The sequence below is a fragment of the Megalobrama amblycephala genome, linkage group LG7 (assembly GCF_018812025.1).
Source record: "Megalobrama amblycephala isolate DHTTF-2021 linkage group LG7, ASM1881202v1, whole genome shotgun sequence".
Classification (NCBI taxonomy): Eukaryota; Metazoa; Chordata; class Actinopteri; order Cypriniformes; family Xenocyprididae; genus Megalobrama; species Megalobrama amblycephala.
Genome location: NC_063050.1, coordinates 48,325,295 through 48,348,292, shown reverse-complemented (window position 1 = coordinate 48,348,292; position 22,998 = coordinate 48,325,295). Strand labels below are relative to the sequence as shown.

General features: G+C 37.3%; 1 protein-coding gene across 1 annotated transcript in view; it reads left to right on the top strand.

The window, feature by feature from the left end:
- The first annotated feature begins 2,943 nt into the window (after window positions 1-2,943).
- Window positions 2,944-22,998, top strand: part of sdk1b (sidekick cell adhesion molecule 1b) — a 310,131-nt gene continuing 290,076 nt past the window's right edge. The window contains exons 1-2 of the mRNA XM_048198429.1: window positions 2,944-3,300; window positions 3,827-4,678. Of these exons, the coding sequence (XP_048054386.1) occupies window positions 4,207-4,678 (472 nt within the window). The 5' untranslated portion in view covers window positions 2,944-3,300; window positions 3,827-4,206. The remainder of the gene's footprint in view (window positions 3,301-3,826; window positions 4,679-22,998) is intronic.

The following is a 22,998-nucleotide window of genomic DNA, read 5'->3' as shown; positions in this document are numbered from 1 at the left end:
TGGTGTGTCAGGCCAACTTTGGATCCAGACTCTGCCGACATGAGCCAACCCTGCAGTCTGCTTTCGTCGCCACTAGTTCGTCAGTGTCGGCTTGGTGTGTTCCTGCCTTAAGCTGAACAGCCAATCAGAGTTCTCTCTCTCACAGCCCGACGCTGATTCAACATGCTGAATCAGGGCAAAAAACCCAGACAGTATCCGACTAAAGCCAACGGTTCAGAACACACCGAAAAAACTAAGCTGACCGATACTCAAAAATGGCCCAGCATTGCCCAACGGCTGACCATCGGCTTGGTGTGTCCCGGACTTAAGACTTGGAAATGAAAGCTCTAGCGTAAGTTCTGCTGGGAAGACTCAAATGTTACATCACTTATTAGTTTCGATCTAACCAAACATTATCTAACACTTGGAGTATAAAAGATTGGTACTTGCACATGTCTGAGTTTGCAGATGCTGATGCCAACCTTCACCTCCATCCTCCCCACCACCACCAGGATGGTCCCTGCCCATACCTCCCAGGGGGTCGGCTATGCCCCTGCCTTCATCTTCAGGCAGGAAATGCAGAGTCCGTAACCCTCAGGATGTGAGCTATGGATGCAGCCTATACGTCAAAGAACTTTATTTTACAATATCATGCATGCTTATTGTTAATAAATATCATTGTTACGTTATCTTGCCTCCCGAGTCTTTCTGGTAGAATATACCATACAATGCATCCATTTTGAATTTGTGTTCCTCAGAAGAAAGTCATACACATTTGGACTAACACGAGAGTGACTAAATAATGGCAGTATTTTCACTTTTGAGTGAACTGTTCCTTTAACAGGTTGTGGTTGGTTAAACTCATTTTTTTTTTTTTTCTGGATGTAACAAGTACCTCTGACATGAAGTGAGTGGAAACCATTTACACATTGACAAAAAAAAAAACACATTAAGAGATGTGGCTTGTGGAACATTTAATTCAAGGCAGAGCAGAAGATTGGAATCTGTGTGTGTGCGTGCACCTGTGTCCTCATGTCAGTCCACTATCGCTGTCTGAGACAAGCTTTAAATGAATAGTGCCCTGGAATGGGGATGGACGTAATTGCAAATCAAATTGGTTTTGGAATTAGTTGTTCCAATTACATACTTAATAGAAACCGAGGAATGACCAGCACAGGCAGAGGCCAGAGTATTAACACATTTTGCCACTGAGAAATGAAGGAACTGCTTTCAGTGACGGGAGCAACCACAACCCGCCACCACTGGTCAATTACCATGGCCACCATCTGACTTTCATTAGCTTTTCAACAAAAGCAACTTCTGTAGAGTTTAAGGCCTTATGTTCAGAAGAGAATGATTTTGGAGAGTTACTGTAACATTGTGGGCAGAAATGGCACTGTTTTTAGAAGCTAACAAACGTGGGCTGCATCCGAAATCGCATACTTCCCCACTGTATAGTAGGCGAAAAACAGTATGTGATTAAGTATGTCCGAATTCACAGAACTCATAAAAGAGTAGGCAAGAAGTACCCAAATGACCTACTACTTCCAGCAAGATTCTGAAGTGTGCATATGATGGCCACTTTACTATATCATGAGGCCACGGAAGAGGATTTATTAATGGCAGTGAAGTGACGTAACTGACTCTGGTAGGTCACATGATAATGACAGCATACTACACACATTCATATTATATAGAACATACTTTTTAGCAGTCGTGAAGTAATTACTTATTCAATATAAGTATACCTACTCAAGAGAGTATGTGATTTCGGACGCAGCCCTTCATGTCTTTTTTTAAGTGCTTAATGGAGTTGAGTTGTCTAAAATTATAGCATTATTGATTAAAAATGTCTCAGACATCTTATAAGCTCTCTGTTTCCCCCTGTGTCTTTCCAGGGAAAATAAATTGTATATAAAAAACACATCAAATGCCATTAAACAACTCTGAATATTATTGTCAAACCATCTTAAAGTAAATTTATTTAAAAAAAAGATCAATGCCACAATTCCAATATTCTGGTGTCAGTGCTATGTCCAGATGATTTATAGTCCCAGTAAAATCTAAGATCATTTAGATAGTTTTAATGATCAATGTGTCATTTAATGAAAACACAATATTCTTAATAAAAAAATGTATGCTGCGTTGACCTTGATACTCTAACTGCTCTGAATATGCTCTGCATATGGATATTCATTCATTCATTCATTCATTCATTCATTCATTCACTTCTTCATTTACTGGTTACCAAGCATTTTATCTGCAGAAATTAGAGGAATAGTTCACGTATTATTCTTTCCTCTTTTACTCTTAATGTTACTAATGTTGCTAACTTAAGAAAGAGAAGAAAAGGAGTAGAAAAGGCTATCACAAAACTGGCCCATGCAAGGTTTGTTATACCAAGTCTTCTAAATTTAATTACCCTGCATGAGGAACAGGCCTAAATTTAAATCATAGCTTTCAAATCAGCACAAGTATTCCCTATCAAGACAGATATAACATCGAACCTGGCTTGATGTGTCTTTCATATTTGTATATAGCCTAGGCAATGTGAACTATTTCAGTAAATAACCACATTTCATTCTGTTCTTCAGGCGTATCATTCAGAAGTCTTGGAATATAGTTGAAGTTGTGTGGACTTTTTTTATGAGCTGTCAGGACATTGTGCAAAAAAATCGATAGCATATAAGAAAGAAAGTCATTCAAGTTTGAATTTTTCTTGTGTTAAGAAAGACTTTAAGACTGTCTTCAACAATGTAAAACTCCGTAATGACAAAAACACTTTCTGAAACTTGAACTCTTTTTTTTGAAAGAGATCTGTAAACTACATTTTCTTTCCGAGCATAAATGTTTCTGTCTGATTGGGGGCGCATGGCACCATGTTTCAGTAGCTTTCCCTTTTCCACGTGCTCTCCATGAAAAATAATATAGGCTGTAGTGTGCTGAGGGCGGACCAATCAGCGCTGAGCAGGGCGGAGCGGCTGGGATGCCGAATTCAACTTCAAATTCAGCCCTGTGCAAATTACTATTCCTGAGGAGAGAAACTTGAACGGCTCTTTCAGATCCTTTTAAAGAAGTGTTGATTTTACTAGCATCCGACTAAACTTTCAATTTCCTGACAGGAGCTTTATTGCAAGTTTTTATCTTCGGTCCAGGCAGCAGGTGTTCAGTGACCGCCTCAGAGCTCAGTTATCTTCGCTCGATGCATTCATTCACCCAAACCAGACCGCAAGAGCATTAGATGAGGAGTTTCAACTTCCAAAGTTAAGTTTCAGTGTGTACCCAAACTTTAAGCAGTAACTGCTGGGAAAGACGATGAAGGTGAGTGTATCTGTTGTCTAATATTTTTTACAAATGCCCGGGTTTGGAGTGGACCTCCAACAAATGACTCTTATGAGTCGGCTCTTTTTAGTGAATCAAAAACACAGAGCGCGACCAGTGTAATCCGACTCCCAAAGGAGTGACTCTTAAGTGTCGGTTCTTTTTAGTGAATAAAATTGTGCAGCGCGACTATTGTGATCAAATGATTTTTTGCTGGTTCTTTTTAGTGAATCAAAACACTTGTGAATCAATCGGTTACTGAATTAATTCGTCTAATTTACTGAACCGCAAGTTATTATTTTCGACTTAGTCTAGCTGACTGTATGAACAAACTATTATACAACACTTTAATTGTTGTTTTCTTTGTATTTGTTTGTGAAAAGTAAATAAAACATCTCAGTAAACACCTTTTCCAAGAAATGTAGGATATATCTAATGTGTTAGCTACTCGGAAGGTTTATAATTTAAGCCATATTACACCGTTTGTAATTTGCATACTCATGACGTCTGCTTTTTCTCTTCACAGGTGTTTATTCGTTTACGAGGAATTTGTACTGGACGTTCTTGACTTATGTGATTCTTTTTGCGTCCTGCATGGTTAACCTGTTGGATACATAAAGTATTCTGGGTAACATTACACTTAACCAGTTTAAACAGGCAATATTTGCAGCGGTCTGTTCCAAATGGATAAAGGCACATCTAATGAGCACCGATATGGATTGTAAGGGATTCTTCAAGAGTCGCTGAATGCCGTGAAAATGCTCGAAATGATCGGGTAGATAATCCGAACTGCGAATACGTCAAAACAACGTGGGTTTACAGGAGATATTGGCGCTCTAAGCGGATAAATTAAATCCGGTACACTCAAACGTATTAATACTTAACTGGAATCAATACTGAAACATCATGAGCCGTCTCGGGACACAGAAGAGCGGCTCGCGCTTAGCGAAGGGTTCGTTCATTTTGGAGCAGTGTACGGAGACTTGGTCTTTTTGGTTTGAAGGTGTCGTTTTATTCAGTGCTGAATACGCGGGTGAGGGCTTTCAGAAAGCCATGAGACATGAAAGTAAAGCGACCGGGAAAGTCGCGGACTCGGAGCTGAACTCTCCGGCGTGTGGGATGAATGAGAATCGCCTCGTAAATGCGGTGAAGCGAAGCGCGCACTTTCCTCTTTTCTCACAAACCTCCACATCTGCCGAGGTTACAGATTACAGCTTCTCCGGGGGTCAGAGCCCTCTTACCAAGGGCAAAGTTAAAGGGATTATTCACCGCCAAGGAAATACAAGGAAGGTGATGACTGGGAAAGCGAGGTGCGGGATGTGGGGTTGGATTTTTGCCCTTGTGTTCCTCTGGAATACCCACATGTTGCGCGCACAAGGTAAGTTTAGGAGTTGTATATCATAACTTCACCTTTTTTTTTTTTTTTTTTTTTTTTTTTTTGCTCAGGGTTTGAAATGTTATTTTGACAAGTAAAAGATTCTACTAAGACCTTTGAAATTCCATGTTTTTTAAAAAGTTGATTGTAATGATGTCATTGAATGTATAAAATGCATGTATAAAAATCTAAAATTGTGCTGATTGTTATGGATGGGGTAAGTACATTTAAACATTAAGGGCATTGTAGGGTATCCGAGAACTAGAAAGAGTGAGAATGAGGGGCAGAGCGAAAAAAGGGGGGCATAGGCTAGACAGAAGGAGATGGGGGAGATGGATAGAAAGGAAAAGAGGGACATATAACGAGAGAAAGAAAAAGGGGGACACGGAAAGAGATGAACAGAATGAGGGACATGGAGAGAGAGGGGTGGGTGACGTGCCTGTATGTGTCTCAACAAAAGCGGTAAAGGTCATATGCTGTCAACACGCACATTTTCTCAGGTCACACACACGTCGTATTGACTGAACGTCAAACTGACAAGTAGAGGGAGCAGGATGCATGAATTTACGAAGTGCAGGCGTGTGAAAAAGAAAAGGGTGTGAAGGAAAGGACACTGACCCACTGAGATTCAGAATTATGATTCAGAGCAGAATTCAGTTAAGCCTTGACTGGAATCGGCTTCATCAGGCTGTAGACTGCATACGGTGCCAGCTGGGTCGCTCTGGTACCCGGCAGGCTGTTTTTCAAAGGGGGGCGGTGTGTTACTGATTGAATTAGGATGTTTTAAAGCAGAGCACAGATTTTGCGTGCCACGCGTGGGAGCATCTCAGTCTTTAAAATGGCAGCAAGATTAAAAGATTCAAAAGTATGATTGTATTGCAAGCAACGCCTCACCACATTAAACGCATTTGGCATGGAGATGCCGTCGGCTTTTCAGTGTTGGGGCTGTGAAATTCATCTGTCTTCCTTTTGAAGGTTGCATTAATGCAAACGCATGAATGCATTCGACTCAAAACAGTTACAAGAACACCCACTTCTGTGACTTCAGCATTGGTGGCTGGCACTTTTTCCTCTCTCACTTTCTCTGCGTGCTTGCAGACTCAGCTTTCTCCCCGTGTTAATGTCAAGGTCTCGCTATGGCTTTGGATGTGGCCCAAACCCCAACCTTAAGGAGGTCAGAAGGTTATTGATCACATCCCATCAGAGAATGGCAGAAACAGAGTCATCCTGCTTTAAGCATCATATTAGTTTTATTCCATTGCAACCATCAGTTTTCTCTAATCAAGTTTATTCTTTTTAAACCTGAAATCCCTCAAGAATTTGTGTCTCTCATCATTCAAAGCTTCAGTTTGGAAGAAATTGAACATTTGTTATTCAGAAGTTATATTTAGAAGCAGGCCACTTGCAAGAAAAAGTCCAATGCGTGCTCAACTTCTAAATCACTGTCAAGGTCTGCTCATGGAAAGAATTTAGAGCCTATTATAGACTAAATTGGAAACCGTTAATATGATATTCGCAGCAAGTGTGAAACATTTCAGCATGTAATAACACTAGTTTGAAGGTTAATGTTTATTTTGGTCACACTTTAGGATTATTCCATTTCTCACTATTAACTAACTGTTAACTACGACTTTTGCCTCAATAAACTCCTAATTACTGCTTAATAATACTGCTTAAACAGTCAAAAGCCTAGTAATATGCATGCTAATAAGCAACTAGTTAATAGTGAGAACTGAACCGTAAAAGTCTTTGCACACCGAGTCTTAAATTTTCATACACTTTTTTTGTATTCGTCATCCTAAAAATTCGTCATGTACAGAAGCCTTGCACACTGAGTCTGATGCATATTAATTAAAAAAGAAATTCGCAAAACAATACAAATTGGAGTCTTCAAGCAGTGAGGATGACTTTGTTGTCCTCTCTCTTCTTAAAAAGAGAAAAAGAAAGAGGAAATATTGGGTCCATCCAATCCTGAGGTTGCGTCGAGAGGAAGGAGAGTTCCACCTCCTTTTCAAGGAGCTGCGGGATTATCCAGAGCGCTTGAAAGTTTACTTCAGGATGTCAGTGGCTCAGTTTGATGCTTTGCTAGTGATACTGGAGCCACATATTAAAAAGAAGACCACCAATATATATGTATTCTGCACTTTGTTAGTCAGTGCTTTGTCCTGCGAGACGAAGTGGATGCCATTCTGGATTTTGGCGTTCGCTTGTATGGTGGCTCTGAATGGTCAAAACACCTCTCAAAATGTTTACTACGGATGCAAAAAATGCAGAAACTTGAACTCGACCTGAATTTTTTTTGGTGATGGACGAAAGTTTCTGAGGCAGTGTGTAAATGCGATTGACACAACATGAGGTCGTATTTATTTTTTAACATGCAAACATTTTGGACGTGAATTTTGTGCAAAGACCTTAAGTGTTACCTTTATTTTTTCAAATAAACATTAATATAAGTTGAGATCTTTTGATCTGAGATCAGAATTCTGACAGTAATGGAAAACAAAATGGATTATACATTTCATATTATTACAGGCTATAAGTGTCATGAAAAGATTTGAACCATTTAATCTGTAATAAATTGCCTTATTATCAGTAAAGGATGCCATAATCCCAAGTATTAACTAATGAGACACAAAATCTTGAAAATTCATTGATCAAAAGTTGTGGAAATCATGTGGGACACTTGCTGTTCTATGCAATGCAATTCGAGCCTAATCACTTTTCCTTTTAGTTGCCCTGTCGTGAAGCTGTTAATAATATGAGATAGGCCATGTTATTTTCTTCCATCTTCCTTTTACAAAAGACTAATATTAAATTCATAGTGAATGAAGAGAGCTGCTGAACATACAACATGCATCAAAAAGTGTCTTTGTGGGTTTTCCTTTAATCCTAAACAGATTTTTAAAATGCTTCAGTCCCAAAAGCTGAAACTTTTGAGAACTGTCACACACCGTCCCAAGTTGTTTTGCTGCGCTCTCTGTATTTATGACTCTTGCCAGGCATGTCAGTCGCTGAGTGGCTTTCTGTGTGTACGCTCTCAACGCTCTCAGTGATGAATGTTTGCATTCGAACGCTCTGACATCTTGATGCGCCACTGAGGTCCCTCGGAGAATCAAATGAAGAAGAGAGGTGCAAGAGAGATGGGATGAGAGAAGGGATGTGGGCTGAAACAAGCAGAAAGAGTGCAGATGTTAAAGAGGAGTGGAGCGTGAAAAGGAGGAAGCAGTGCAGAAAGAAGAAAGGGGAAGGATGGATGGGATGGTAGTTTTGGATGGGTAGATCTCTACGGAGGAGAGCACTGGCATCTCTTTACCATGTTCTTCCTCTACATCCATCACAAGAGACAGTTTCAGGGTCACTGGGATGTCTATCAAATCATAAAGGAAAGAAAAGCCTGTGCGTTAGCTAAAGCAGAGGAAGAGAGGGGGAAAAAAGTGGAGTGGGGGAGAACATAATGATGGAGGTAGGCAAAACGCAGAGAAACCGAGAGAGAGAGAGAGAGAGAGAGAGAGAGAGTGTAGGCATGATGGAAGAAATCGAGATTGATGTGATTGCTTGTCTGTGTGCGTGCGCGTCCGTGTGCGCGGGCCCTGGCAGGGACGGCACGGCATGAAAACTGCTCCTTGTGTCTGAAGCCTCTCTCTGTGCCGCTCTGGTCAGATGGGCTTTTGATCCCGGATGACAAACTCCTGCAGGGGCTGAATAAGAACTGCTCAGAATTACACCCAGTGCCACACTCCAGTACGTATTGCGCTTTTCCCACAATCCCCTGCCATGCTTCCACTGGCACACTAAAACCCCATACTGCCTTCCAACTCTCCAGTTACCATAAATATTCAAACAAATCCTCACCTTCACTCTACGGCCAGGCAGTTGGTTTATCAAGTCAATGTAAATCAAGACTCATTATGCTCATTATTGTTGTTACTCAAACAAAAGTTTTGAATTTTGACATGCAGCTCATTCTGCTCGGTTCATGCTTTGGATATGAGCGATACTTCAAGTCATGTGACTTGTTTAGGAGATTGTGTTTAGCATTAGATATTGTGGGTGTAAATTTCCCATAAACTTTCTTTTTAAAGGATTAGTTCACTTCAGAATTAAAATTTCCTGATAATTTACTCACCCCCATGTCATCCAAGATGCTTATGTCTTTCTTTATGTCTTTCTTTCGAAAATTAAGGTTTTTGAGGAACACATTCCAGGATTTTTCTCCATATAGTGGACTTCCAAAGGGGGTTAAACAAGTTGAAGGTTGCAGTTTCAGTGCAGCTTCAAAGGGCTCTACACGATCCCAGCCGGGGATTAAGGGTCTTCTCTAGCGAAACAATCGGTCATTTTCAAAAAAAAAAAAAAAAAAAAACTTTTTAACCGTGGTAGGGTGAAAAACTCCATCTCATTTTCTCCTCCAACTTCAAAATCGTCTGACATCGTTGTGTTACTTTTTTTTCGTAAAGACCATTTGACTTTAGTTTTTTCACATTCGCTTTTTTCACACTTGCTTGGTACTTCCGCCTACGTCACGCATGACCTTTCCAATGTGATTACGTAATGCACGGTGCATCGCATAGCAGTGCAAGACGAGTATTTGTTGTTAAAAAGTATATAATTTTTTATTTCTTTTCGAAAATGACAGTTCATTTTGCTAGATAAGACCATTATTCCTTGGCTGGGATTGTTTAGAGCCCTTTGAAGCTGCACTGAAACTGCAGTTTGGACCTTCAACCTGTTGAACCCTGTTGAAGTCGACTATATGGAGAAAAATCCTGGAATGTTTTCCTCAAAAACCTTAATTTCTTTTTGACTGAAGAAAGAAAGACATAAACATCTTGGATGACATGGGGGTGAGTAAATTATCAAGAAATTTTAATTCTGAAGTGAACTAATCCTTTAAGGAAGGGCATTTTCTTCAGAAAATGTAAAAATCTTCAGTAGCTAGGATGACTCTGAAGCGGTGTCCTTACCAGACCAGATGGGATGTGATGCCATGACACGATAGGTTGCTTTTCCATTTTAATCAGAGTTTGTCCTAACCAGCCGTGACAATGATATGCATCGAGCAACAGGAGATTATGTTTTTTTAGAATGGTTTCTATTTTTGCAATGTTGTAGCTGACAGCTCAATGATTATCTCAGATATTTATGTTTTAAGTACAATATTAAAATTGTTTTATCTGAGTTTAAATATCATTTTTACGTGACACTATAGCCATAATGAAATTGACGATGGTAATTTACCTCAGATATTAAAAACAAAGAAAACAAGAACATTCAAAACATGTGACCTTAAAATGGAGGCCACCATGATTTGCATGGAGTCTTCATCTCATATAAGACTACTTTTAAACATTTGTCAAAAATCCTGTTCATTTCTTTAGGTTAGTGATGCGAAATTTTGGCAACTGGAAATATTTGGCTGAAACGGAAAAAAACAGAATGGTTTTGGCTCAAAATAGATTTAGAGGATCGAAAATCATTATCCAAAACACTGACATTTAATTGCCGGTGTTTTGTCGATTTGTCCTGCCTTGTCAGATTTTGCTGCCTCCCATTAAAACAGTAGGTAGCACATTCGACAGCAAAAAATGCTACCTATCAGATTGTGCTACCAGCATCATATTCATGTGGTTTGAGGCTTTATTAATATCAATACTTACTCCTACCCTAAACCTACACTTAAAACAACGCAAATATTTTTAAAATAATAACAAAAAAAAGATGCGCGCATGCACGGTAAGCCCTGGTACGACAGTCTGATGGGTAGGATGCAATGTCAGGACACCTGTTTTCCAATAACTTGTTTTTACTGTCCATTTCATGCGCATAATGTGGATGGAGCAAAATAGATATACATGTCAGCAGTATAATGGATGCACTTCACTGTGACCAAAAATTATGATTGAGTGGCAATAAGTAAAATTTGTTCAGCTGAAATATGAAGAGGTGGCTTGTTGCCAAAGAACTTAACTATGACTGGTTTAATTTATCACCTGTGAACATGGCACACTGAAAATCATAAAGATTTTAATTAACCAGTTTTTTTTATATACTTTATTATGTCTTTCAATTCAAACACATTTAATAAAATTATGCAAATAAACTTTTCTTTTAAAGACATATTCCTTACTTTCTCTTCCTTTCACTTTTTTCCTTTTTTCCTTTTGTGGTAATACCCACCCATATAGTAAAAAAAAAATTAGAACAAGAAAAATTAGAACAATAACCAATAAATACATAATTAAACACTTACATATGAAAAGGAAAAAAAAGAAAAAATTATATACAAATTAAAATAATAATAATAATAATGTTTATTTTTTTATAGCGCTTTTCAAGAACCAAAGGTCACTTCACAAATTAATACAATCAATTGACAAACAAAGTATGAAAAATGTAAACAATCACATATTTATATCAAACCTATAATGACACCTAATTCCTAATAATTAGTTCAAATAATATTATTTAAACATCAGTTACTAATAATATTAAATAAGTAAATAAAATAATAAATGAATCAATTAAAAGGGAGGCAGGATTGTATAAAAAAGGTAATTAATATGATATGTATTCCTTTAATTTAGTAATGAATCGTTTTATTTGATTTTGCTTTTCGGCTAAATGAAAACTTTAATTAGAGCTTCAGTAAAAAAAATAATTTGCGGCCCATCACTACTTTTTGTGACAAACCACTAGTGAAAAAATGAACTTAGTCCACCTTTAAATGGCCATCAATATATATAAGCTATACTGCACAAGTAAATGACTTCCTACAATGGAAATTATGTGGAATTTTCTGTATATATTATAAGTGCATATGCTTATATCCTAATTTCCATCTAGTCTGTCTTGGTCCTCTTCCCTGCATTGTTCCTCTGCTCATTTACCTTCTTTTACCGTGTTTCTCACGTTGACAGCCTTTAAGTATTTCGAGGTGCCTTGTTGTGCCACTGTGTGTGTGTTTACGCATGAGTGCAACGTTAGTATCGGGCCCCAAAAGCCGTTGTGCCTTCATTGTTCGCTTGTATTGTCCGGTTGTAGACCCGACCCTCCCCCAGTCGTGACCCAGACTGTGTCATTAACCAAAGCCTTTGTGACTCTTTTATTTTAAAGTGGCCAAATGAGAATAAACCTCTTAATTTCAGTGGTAAACGAGTGACTTAATTAGTTTATTGCTAACAATGTTTTATTATAGTAATCATCTTGAATGATTAGAAAAAAATAACTTTGATAGTTAGCCGACAGGTGGTCTATTACGAACAACAGTATAACTGCTCACATTCGCTGCGATGAATTAAAGAGCTTTGAGGAAATGCTTGGCAATAAACACTTAGATTTAATTTGCTCTGCCTGTCTGAACACATCTGCCTTCCGCACTTAAGTATTATCAGGCGATCATTACATGTACAAGACATGCTCGACATCCTGTCTTTCCACCTCCTCGCTCTCTCTTCAAATGAAAGTTAGCACATTTGTCGGCATGACAATAATGAAGCTTATTTGGGATAAGATCAAAGCCAGAAAGACATAAGAACATTTTCACACGGAGCAATTTTGATTTGAATTTACATGTGAAACCCTTTCTTTAATTCCCTCATTGTTCTATTCCTCCACTCTGAAATTGGTTTCAGCTGTTTCTTCTTTCTTTCGTTTTCTCTCCTTTTTTACTTGTTTATGCCTGTAGCATTGACTTGAGTAAAAAAATGGGCATTTTGACAGAGGCCTTTCCGTCGTTACTAATCAGCTTTCACACCAAAAGATTTTTTCTTCAGCGTTCATAAATGATGAGATTAGCACATCTTTGTTATCAAATATTACATGTACAAGTGCCTACTTTGCCTTTGAATAGAAGTGGTACCTCGGCAATGTGCGCGTACGCACCATTCATCGGTTTCTGGAAGCCCAGAAGGCCGCGTTTCATATTATGCGGGATTGTACAAGTGCCACATTAACATCTTTTCAATTTCTGCTTGTCATTGAGTGCGTTTATCAGTTATGCAGGATTAGTCCGTGAGATCTACTGTAGTTTATTATCTGAATGGGAATTATTTCACTGCCATGCACTACTTGAACTGGAAACTCATTAATTAAAAATTAATTAAAAAGAAATTTAGGGCAAACTGACATGTCGATTTACACAGTCAGCTAAAAGCTGATGAGCAAACGAAGTGTTTTTTATTGTCTCTTTTCTCAGAGTCAAGGCCTCTGATGATTGGGATAGGAGAGGCCTGTAAATATTTGCTCCAAATATGAAGAAATGAAACTGTTGCTTTATTTGACTATGATGAAATGTGACCTGTGCTCATTTCTAAAAGATGAGTTTGGCTCGGGCTTTTTAAAGCCGCGGACGTACGATGCCATAACCAGCATCAAAGTTTACTCGCTTAATTGAAAGAGATTCATGATTTCACAGTTGCTCACAGATGAAAGTGTTTACAGTGCCACCACATGACACGACCGACATAGCCAATAACAAAGTACCCAAAGATAAATGCATCCTTTTATGATTAAAAACAAGTCAGTGCAATTCTGATCAATATTTCTGTGGTTACAATTCTTATTACAGGCGTCAGCTGCTTTAGTCACAGTGTAAGGCAGTTGTTTTCTTAGTAATTGGGCACGTGGAAGCCAAAGCTCTGACCCATAACTTACTGTTTATGGCCTACGGTACAGTTCTAAGTCAGCATCATAAAGTAACTGTCATGAAACCCTTAAAAGTGAACGATTTAAAAAACTCTAATCACACAAATTGACTCGACTTGATTGATTTAATTGATTTAAATAGTTTGACATTAACAAGATGTTAAGTTAACAGCGTGATACTTAAATATGCCTAAAATACCTATAATAATGGGTAAAATAATGCATAAGGGATGGTTCACCCAAAAATGAAAATTCTGTCATCATTTACTCTCTCTCAAGGTGTTTCAAACCTGTGGTAGACAATCCCATTGTCTACTATAGTATTTTTTTCCTACTACGGTAGTCAATGGGGGTGGGGGGCTTTAAATCCTTTCCATCTAAAATGTTCTTCTGCAAAATGCATGCAGTTTTGTTTAAAGGGAAGTGTGTGAATTTTAGCGGCATGGTTGCGACTGCAACTAAAGGCGCACCCCCCTTGAACCCCTCCCATTCAGAGAAGCTACGGTGGCCGTCTGGCCAACACGCCGTCTGAGACAGCAGAGAGTCTGTGTGAAGCAATGAGATTTCTTACTTCTAACAAAGAACGGTCTCTGCTTCTAATAAACCAGACGAGTACTACTACTATTAATACTACTACTACTTTGTGCATATTCAACATAGTGTTGATGTAAGCTGCCTCTAAAAACATGAATGATTTAGAAGAAGAACAACATAGTGACTAAACACGCTCTGTAGTGTTTGTCCGTTCAGGGCTGCTGTAGAAACATGCTGGCGCATCAGGGATGGGGGACCCGCGGTGTAGGAGATAGAAATGGCTCATTCTATGGTAATAAAAACATAACGGGTCATTATGTAAGGTCTTTAGGCACCACTGAAAACATAATTATGTATATTATATTGCTTTTCTGTCAATAGATCCTCCCAGATTTTAGACATTGCTCCTTTAAGCGCTAGAGGGCCAAAAAGTACATAGTGTAGCTTTAATATTTGATCAATTATTAATAACTTTTTATCAGTTATTTTCATTATTCAATGAAATCTAATTAAATCTAATCTTTAATTATAATAATCATTTCTCACTTTATACACATTTTTATTTTTTCAATTTCTTATAATAACTTCTGGTAAAAATGTTCAATTTAGTAATGGTTGTATGTATGTAGCTCAACTCTTTCCCCGCCAAACATGGACTCTTCTGTTATTTTTGAGAAAATGCTTCCCCACCAAACATTGAAATTGTTATGCGCTATGACACATCTGAAAGAGTACTGAATCTCCTTATCAAAGCACATGCGAAAAAGTAGCAGAAACAAGCAATATCATAATCGGAATCATATGCATATGTAAAATTACGCGATCACCAACATTAAACAGCATATAAATCAAAACTGCCTAATGTTACTGAATGAAATATCGACCCAGGATGAGCTATAGGTTTGCAAGCATGTTGATAAACTCGATTTACTCCATCTATGTTTTCATCATCGTTCTGAATCCGATCCAGATTTAGTCTTTGACAAAAACATGATTTTTCTCAGCTTTTTGCTCAAAATGTTGCTTTTTTATGAAACCAAGTGTTGATAAAAAAAAGAATGCATGAAGCTAAAATAAAAAAGTTTTTTTGTTTAAAAGCATAGGGTCTCTTCTTTCTTTTGATATATTGCATGTTCAGATATTCATACAACAAAATATTCTAGGGGCCATGACATTTTTGTGAAAATGATAAAAAAAACGCTGCCGGTGACTGGCAACATTTTTAAAAAATGCTAGCAGGGAAAGAGTTAATTAACTGTTGTCAAACATCTCCACATTCTGAATGCCAGATTGTGCAAAGTTTGATGTTAATGAGACCAAGCACAAAGGTTCATGTTTGTCCCGTAACTGATTGTGATGTACCAATTTTTAATATAAGGAAAAACCTTTTTCTGTTCCTATCACAACTTTACAATGTAGTGTTGTATGGACTACTTTTGTGTTATTTTATGGTGTTTTTGTTGGAACAAAAAGTCACCGCATGCTTCATTTTATGGAAAGGAGTGGTGTTAACTTGCTCCAGAAATGTATTTTGTGTTGAATAAAATAAAGAAATTCAATCACTTGAGGGTGAGTAAATGACAGAAGTTTTTGAATGAACAACGCCTTTAAGAGATGTCTGGAAAGAGTTTGAAAGCCTTTCTTACTTTTTTTTAATTAATAAAAAAATGAGAAAAGGTTAGACAGACTGATGTCAGGTTTGCTGTATAAACTTTAATCAGAGATTGTATCTGTTCTACTGAACTCATCATTTAATTGTCCTAGAACTGCTGCTGCAGGCCCCAAAGTCAGCCTTCATATCATGTGACACTGGAGAGTATTTGTATTCAAGAATGAATTTAGTCATAATTTTCATCATTCACTGGGTACAAACAAACCATAAATATGCTATAAAGCCTATTAATACTTGATTGCATGATGGTTGTAGAGGACAGGGAAGGGTAATTAATTGTGTAATGGGAATTTAGAGTTACACAGAGTTCATCCCAACATTTTAGATTTAGATTTAGAGTTAGATTTTCTACATTGTGTCTGTAAAATGCAGTTGTTCAGAAATAAGTGGTCTAATTTGTTCAAAATCAGCTGATTTGTGATGTTTGCTTAGATTTTGTGTTTGTGTGTGTGTGAGAAGGAGAGAAAGACTGTTAGTGTTTAACTTAAAGAACACCATCTGGCAACCAAGAGTAGAAAGACAAGAATATTTGCACATTCAACTGCCAAATGTTTTCAGAAATATCATATTCTAATGATTGATTTTTCTCCAAATATTAGTCCAAAGCAGAAGAATAAGCGGAAAAAACATATTTTTCAACATGTTTTTTTTTACATTTTAAGTAGAAAGCCACAGTTTTTCTCTCATGCAAAAACACACAAAAACACAAGCACACATTACACACATTAGGGATGCATTAGAGGCCCCGATGGCTTAGAGAAAGCTTCGAAATGGAGGCTGTTTATCTTCATTTTGCTCCATTGAACGTGCGCTACAGCCAACATTGCTAGCGTGGGACTAAAAGCATTACAATAAACACCCCACCACTTCCACACTCCCGTCTCTCATTCAAGTGAAATTTATATTTACATTAAGTCATTTAGCGGGTGCTTTCACCCAGAGAAATGCACTTACAACCCCGGAACAAACAACAGACAACCACTAGTTTGTCTGACAACAATAACCACCTTCCACAACCTCATAATCTCCCTCAAGCAGTCAGAGCTAAGAAAATCACTCGTGGACATCTGACTGCAGTGTTTTAACATCTCTGCATGGTGGTTCATTGGAGTTGTGCTCATTTAATGAAAAATGAAATCAAACACCCATGTCTTTTACTTACTGCTAGAGTTAAGAGCTTACATCAAGACACGCACATAAGCTTTGTTAGAAAACTGCCTACGTAGGATTGGTTATTTAGGATTTAAACATTTATTGAAACATGAAAAATCACGTATGAGAATACTTTGACTGTTAAGCATATTGCTTTTGATTATATTAGGCACAATGTTTTTTTTTTCTTCAGAAATTCATAAATAGATGTTTCTCCTAAGGTTTTGGGATTTGGGATAAGGTTTCTCCTAAGGGATTTTTGTTTCTCAAATATTAAGCTGAAATATTTTATATAGTTGATTTTTATAGTTTTATAGTATTATATATAGTTGATTTTTGCTATGAATATATTAAATGTATGCTGTAAACCAATCCAGTGCCAAAACTCATATATTGCATTTAAGATTTCATTTGTACTGTAGGTCTACTGTACACTGTAGGTAGCTGCATTGAATGTACAAAGTTTAAAAATCAAGTTTTTTAAACACTGAAAAAAAAGAGCCAGAAAAAAAGTCAACATCATTGAAATATGTATTGTAATATTTACAAAGCAACAAAATGCAATACATTTGCAGTGGAGACATGTCAGACATTAGGGGGTTGCTTGGATTATATGAATGCATACAGAGAACATGCATTTATATTATCCAAGCAACCCCCTAAAGCCCATTCTGGCTTAGCTGAAATGTATTGCATTTTGTTACTATGAGTAATAGACCTGCATAAAAAGTAAAAGCAGCATGATACCGTATCATGCAATCATTTCTCATTACAATACTATTTCACTTGTTGGCTTGTCTGTTTACATGCAAATTATAATCCATATTGCCTGTTCATTTAGGGTGTGTTCACACTTGTAGTTCGGTTCTCTTGGTTGTTTTGGTCCGGATCTGGTTCGCTTAGCATTCACACTGTAATTTTTAAGTCCAAATCTAAAGACACACACACAAAAAAAGGAACATCCAGAACAATGCTTTTTTGCTGTGCTAAATGCGCTCCTTATATGTGACCCATGCTGGCAAAATGAGTCAGAATGCACACGGGCTGATTACAAGCTACAGGCAAAACAAGCCAAAAATGTTGATTTTGGTCGTATTTGAGGTTTTCACAAAAATGAGCTCATTAAGCCCTCATCTAGGGATCCAAATGCTTCAAATAGCAATTAAACATCTAAAAGTATCTTTATTTGTATGTTTTCTGAGAGGAATACCTTTCTTTTGTCCAATTGAATGCTGTTTTTCTCTGCTCGCTTCACCACTCGCGCTTCCTCTCCGCAACTTCCTCATTAGTCCAAGTTTGGTATCGTTTTAAAATGCATCATTCCAACTTTGTGAATATTCATAGTGAATTTTTGATGGCATGAGTCTAAACAATTAAATGTGATTTTCAAACTCATGCTGATACAAACAAATCGATCTTACACTAACTGACAGATCTGTAGCGCTCGCACAGAGTCGCCACAGACAGCGCGCAATCACGATGTACATTGAATTACAGTAACTTCAAAATATTGAAGTAAAATATTGAAAAAAAGTGGAATATATATATATATATATATTTTCCTATAGATATTTGGTCTTGATGAGGTGTGTGCCAAATTAGGTGTTATTAACAGGGATTTAAAGGTATGTTTGCTAGGTGATTTTGTTTTGGAATCTTCAGAAAACTTTAACTCGATTTTTCTCAAAATTGACTTTGCTGACTCTATCAACTTCAAACAAGTGTAGCTCAGTCATTTTTTGCTGGATTCCAACGAATCATACATTATTTTGAAGGTTTTTTAAATAGATCTGCTGCAAGGAGAATGAGTTTCTGATGCCTGTACCAAACCGTAATGGGCAACGTAGCTCCAATGACAAGAAAAAAAACAGATATGCTTGAGCATTCTGTCCTTTTTATGGTTTCACCTGGTGACATCACATTCTGTTTTTGTTTCGTTTAGATGTCTTTGGTCCATGTTGCGTTCATATTTATGTCAGACCGCACCAGAGTTCGTTTGGGAGTGGACCGACACCCAACTTTTCAGGAGTCTCAGTCCACTTTCAAATTGCAGCGTTCATACTTAATCAAATGAACTGCACTAACAGAGCACTCGCACCGGAGTTCGTTTTAATTGACCCTTCGCCGGGAGTTTGATTGACAAGCGATCTAACCAATCATAATGCTTAAATCGCCATTTTGTCTGACAAAGCAGTCAGGAGTTAGAAGATTAACCTCAGTGGACTTGAACTTGAAAAATGGTATTTACGTCTTTCCGCATTTTAAACAACATTCCTTCTCATGTTCAATCATGTTCATTTGATGCTATAAATTAACTAGTAGGAAGAGATGATCAGTTCACGGGTCGCTTGAGCTGAGACGCTACAGCAATCTGTCACAACACATTAAAGAGCCACAAAACGGTTTTTATTGTTCGAATTTCTTAAAAAAAAAAAAATACAATTTGAAAGCTGGGACATTGTTTAATATCATAAGTAACCTGCTCTGTCTTGTCTGTCGACGTGTTGTCAGTGTCCTCTTTGCTCCGCGATGTATTTTTCACTGCATGTGGCGTGACAGCGCCATGGCTTGTCGGACAAAGCAACAGTAACTAAGGGGGGCGGGTCTTTGTGAAGGGTCAATTGAACCAAACCTGGCAAGTGTGAACACACCCTTAGATCAAAATTGTGCGATATGTTAAACCCTCAAACCGTGCAATAAGAAATTGTGGGAAAACCATAGACTTAGTAACCATGCAACATTCTAGGTTTTAATGAAAATCAAGGATTTTGGTTAAAATAGTCTTAGAAGAGTTTTTAAGGGTGCTTTCACACTTAGTTCAATTGCCTTGTCTAAACATGAGTTTTTACGTATGGTTCAAGGGTGTGCACCTGAGTTCAGAAAACAGCGTTCAGGTCATCCAAATGAAACTGAACTCTAATGGAACCCAGGTGTGCACCACAAGTGCTAGTGTGAACACACTCTAAAAATAAGAACTATAAAAAAAATGTGCAATATTTTTCTGTTATTGAATGAAATGTGAGTATATTTAAAATAATTTTTTGAATTTTGAAATTTTGAAACCACCTTCATGCTGGTACAGTAAAGCGTATATTATGCCTTAAAATGCTAGGTAGGCAGCTTGCTAGGTGCTGGAACAGATCAAAGGTCTTGGTAAATTTCTGTCGAGGGCACTAGCTTGTGTATTCACAGCAAACCCTACAATCTGTAAGAAAGACACCTGGGTACAGCAACGAATGAAGCACTTGAGTGTGCCGTGTCAGGTTACATCTGTGTATGACACAAATAAAGAAAGACAGAAAATGAGGGAGAGGAGGAGGGAGGGTGGTTCCTCTGTGTTAGTGAGCTCCAATTTACTAGTCTGAAATATTGTTTTACATGTTTCATTGGATATGTTCATTCACGCTTTTATGAACCAACATGTGGTAAGGATTTGTCAAAAATGCATACTTTTCCACGGTTGAGGAACATTAATTAAAATTTGATGATTCCTTATAAGTTTGTTAAGAAGTAACTTAATAATCATCAACTAAAAAAGAGGATCTGCAAGAAAGTGGTAATGAAATCGCATTCTCTTTAGAACTTTTTGCAGGACAGCTTGAATTTGAAACAAGAGTTTCATGAAGTCTTTTGTAAACATCACAGATGTTTCCAGTCAACCTGATAGGTGTTTTTGAATAGTGAGATGAAGAAAGGGGTTTGACTCAAAGGCTAGGCATGACACAAAGTAGAAACAATGTATATTTTTTTCACATATTAAGATAATTACTGTAATTGTAGTTTGTATTAAAGGTGCCCTAGATTCAAAAATTGAATTTACCTCGGCATAGTTGAATAACAAGAGTTCAGTACATGGAAAAGACATACAGTGAGTCTCAAACTCCATTGTTTCCTCCTTCTTATATAAATCTCATTTGTTTAAAAGACCTCTGAAGAACAGGCGAATCTCAACATAACACCGACTGTTACGTAACAGTCGGGGTGTACGCCCTCAATATTTGCATATGCCAGCCCATGTTCCCAACATTATGAAAGGCATTAGACAAGGGCAGAATGTCTGGATCTGTGCACAGCCGAATCATCAGACTAGGAAAGCAAGCAAGGACAATAGCAAAAAATGGCAGATGGAGCAATAATAACTGACATGATCCATGATAACATGATATTTTTAGTGATATTTGTAAATTGTCTTTCTAAATGTTTCGTTAGCATGTTGCTAATGTACTGTTAAATGAGGTTAAAGTTACCATCGTTTCTTAGTGTATTCATGGAGACAAGATTTTCTTTTTCATTTATTTTCATTTTTAAACACTTGCAGTCTGTATAATGCATAAACACAACTTCATTCTTTATAAATCTCTCCAACAGTGTAGCATTAGCCGTTAGCCACGGAGCATAGCCTCAAACTCATTCAGAATCAATGTAAACATTCAAATAAACACTGTACTTATGCGGTTAGACATGCTGCATGACGAACACTTTGTAAAGATCCATTTTGAGGGTCATATTAGCTGTTTTAACTTTTTTTATGTTGTTTAAGGCAAGCGCGAGCTCTTGGGGCGTGGAACACGGGATATTAAGGGCCACACACCCTGAATTGGCTCATTTCTAATTATGTCCCAAAATAGGCAGTTAAAAAAATTAATTAAAAAAAATCTATGGGGTATTTTGAGCTGAAACTTCACAGACACATTCAGGGGACACCTTAGACTTATATTACATATTTAAAAAAAAAAGTTCTAGGGCACCTTTAAATGCATTAATATCGAACTCAACTGACATGTGGTCTTAAGTGTGCATATACTGTATTGGCTATTTTACAAGGGCTTCAAACATTGCTTATCTAATCAAATCATAGTACGGTAACTATCATATGGATGAGCACAGTTTCAATCTGTCACCTTAGTAGCTTTGAGTTTTTACATAAAAGATTGCCTTAATGTTTTCAGAATTTGTTTACTTATTCTGGTTTTATTTGAAAGTTTTGTGTGCACAGATTCATTTATTTTCTCTGGTTTGTTTACCTTTTCATCCATTTTATCAAAAAGTTCATTGGATCTTTTTACTCAGCATTGATCAGCCTTTCATCTAACAGTTGGAAGATCTAAATGGTTTGTTCGCAGTGGAAAAAGTTTTTTTTTTTTTTTTTTTTTTTTAAATCGCATCTCCACACAAATTGCTTCAGAACTTCAGAGGTGGTCTATTTTGGCATCTTTTTGTCATTCGTACATTTTCTAGAGCGAATGGGAGAGAGTGACATTTTTTACAAATGACCTTGCAGCCAAAGATCTGCTGTGGGCAACATGTGCTTTGGAGTAAGTCAGTAAGAGAATGACTCCAAAGCCAATCAATCTCCGTTATCTTTCATAGTTGTTTTTGGATTGAACACTGTGGTTGTTTATAAGGAAGCTGGCCCACTTTTCAGCCAGCAGTGAGAAGATTCAAGAAATTGGAGCCTCAAATCAGCATTGTTACTCTATGGTGAATATATTCAGCAATGAGTCACACTTTATTCTAAGCACAGGGCTGAACACAATGCTGCTGTAAACAGTGTGTCACTGGAATGGAAATGTGATATTATTTACTATATGGTGTAGACTTAAATCTAACAAACCTCCAACCACAATAAAGGATTAGAATGAAAATCCCCAGTACAGAAGTTTGTTTTGATGAATAAACTTTGAGAAGTAAACTTTCACTCGACTTGGCCTCGTGTAACACAAGCAGAACGAAGCCATTTTTACGTAAATTGTTGCACTGAATTGAATATGACAGTTTACAGATGAATATTTCATGAATGAGGCCCATTGTGTGCCATTTTTTTCAGCAGTAAATAGTTTCCTCATATCCCAGTTTAATATAATGGACTATAATATAATAAGTGTAACTATAAGTAGTGTTGGGGTAAGTTAGTCTAAAAAAGTAATTAATAGCTACTAATTACATCTTTAACAGTATAATTAGATGTACTATACTAATTACTCTCTCTAAAAAGTATTGCAATACTTAATCTCTAATTACATTCTAAATCCCATATCAACCTGGCCGGTTGAACAAAACAAGGTGTTGAATTGAACACATGCACGAAGATTTGAAAGCAATCGTTTTCGGTGAATAATGGCTTTTGATCTGTTAATCAAGCAAAGCTATTATTTGACTCTAGAAGTCTCGGAAATGTTGTATGGACCACTTTTATGGTGGAGAATCTTTTTTTCTGCTTCAATCTTATAACGACACTTATTCTGAACAGTAGCAAACTGTGTAGGTTCAATACAGGCTTGCTTTCTCAGTAAACTATATGAGAAGGAATAAAGTTGATGGC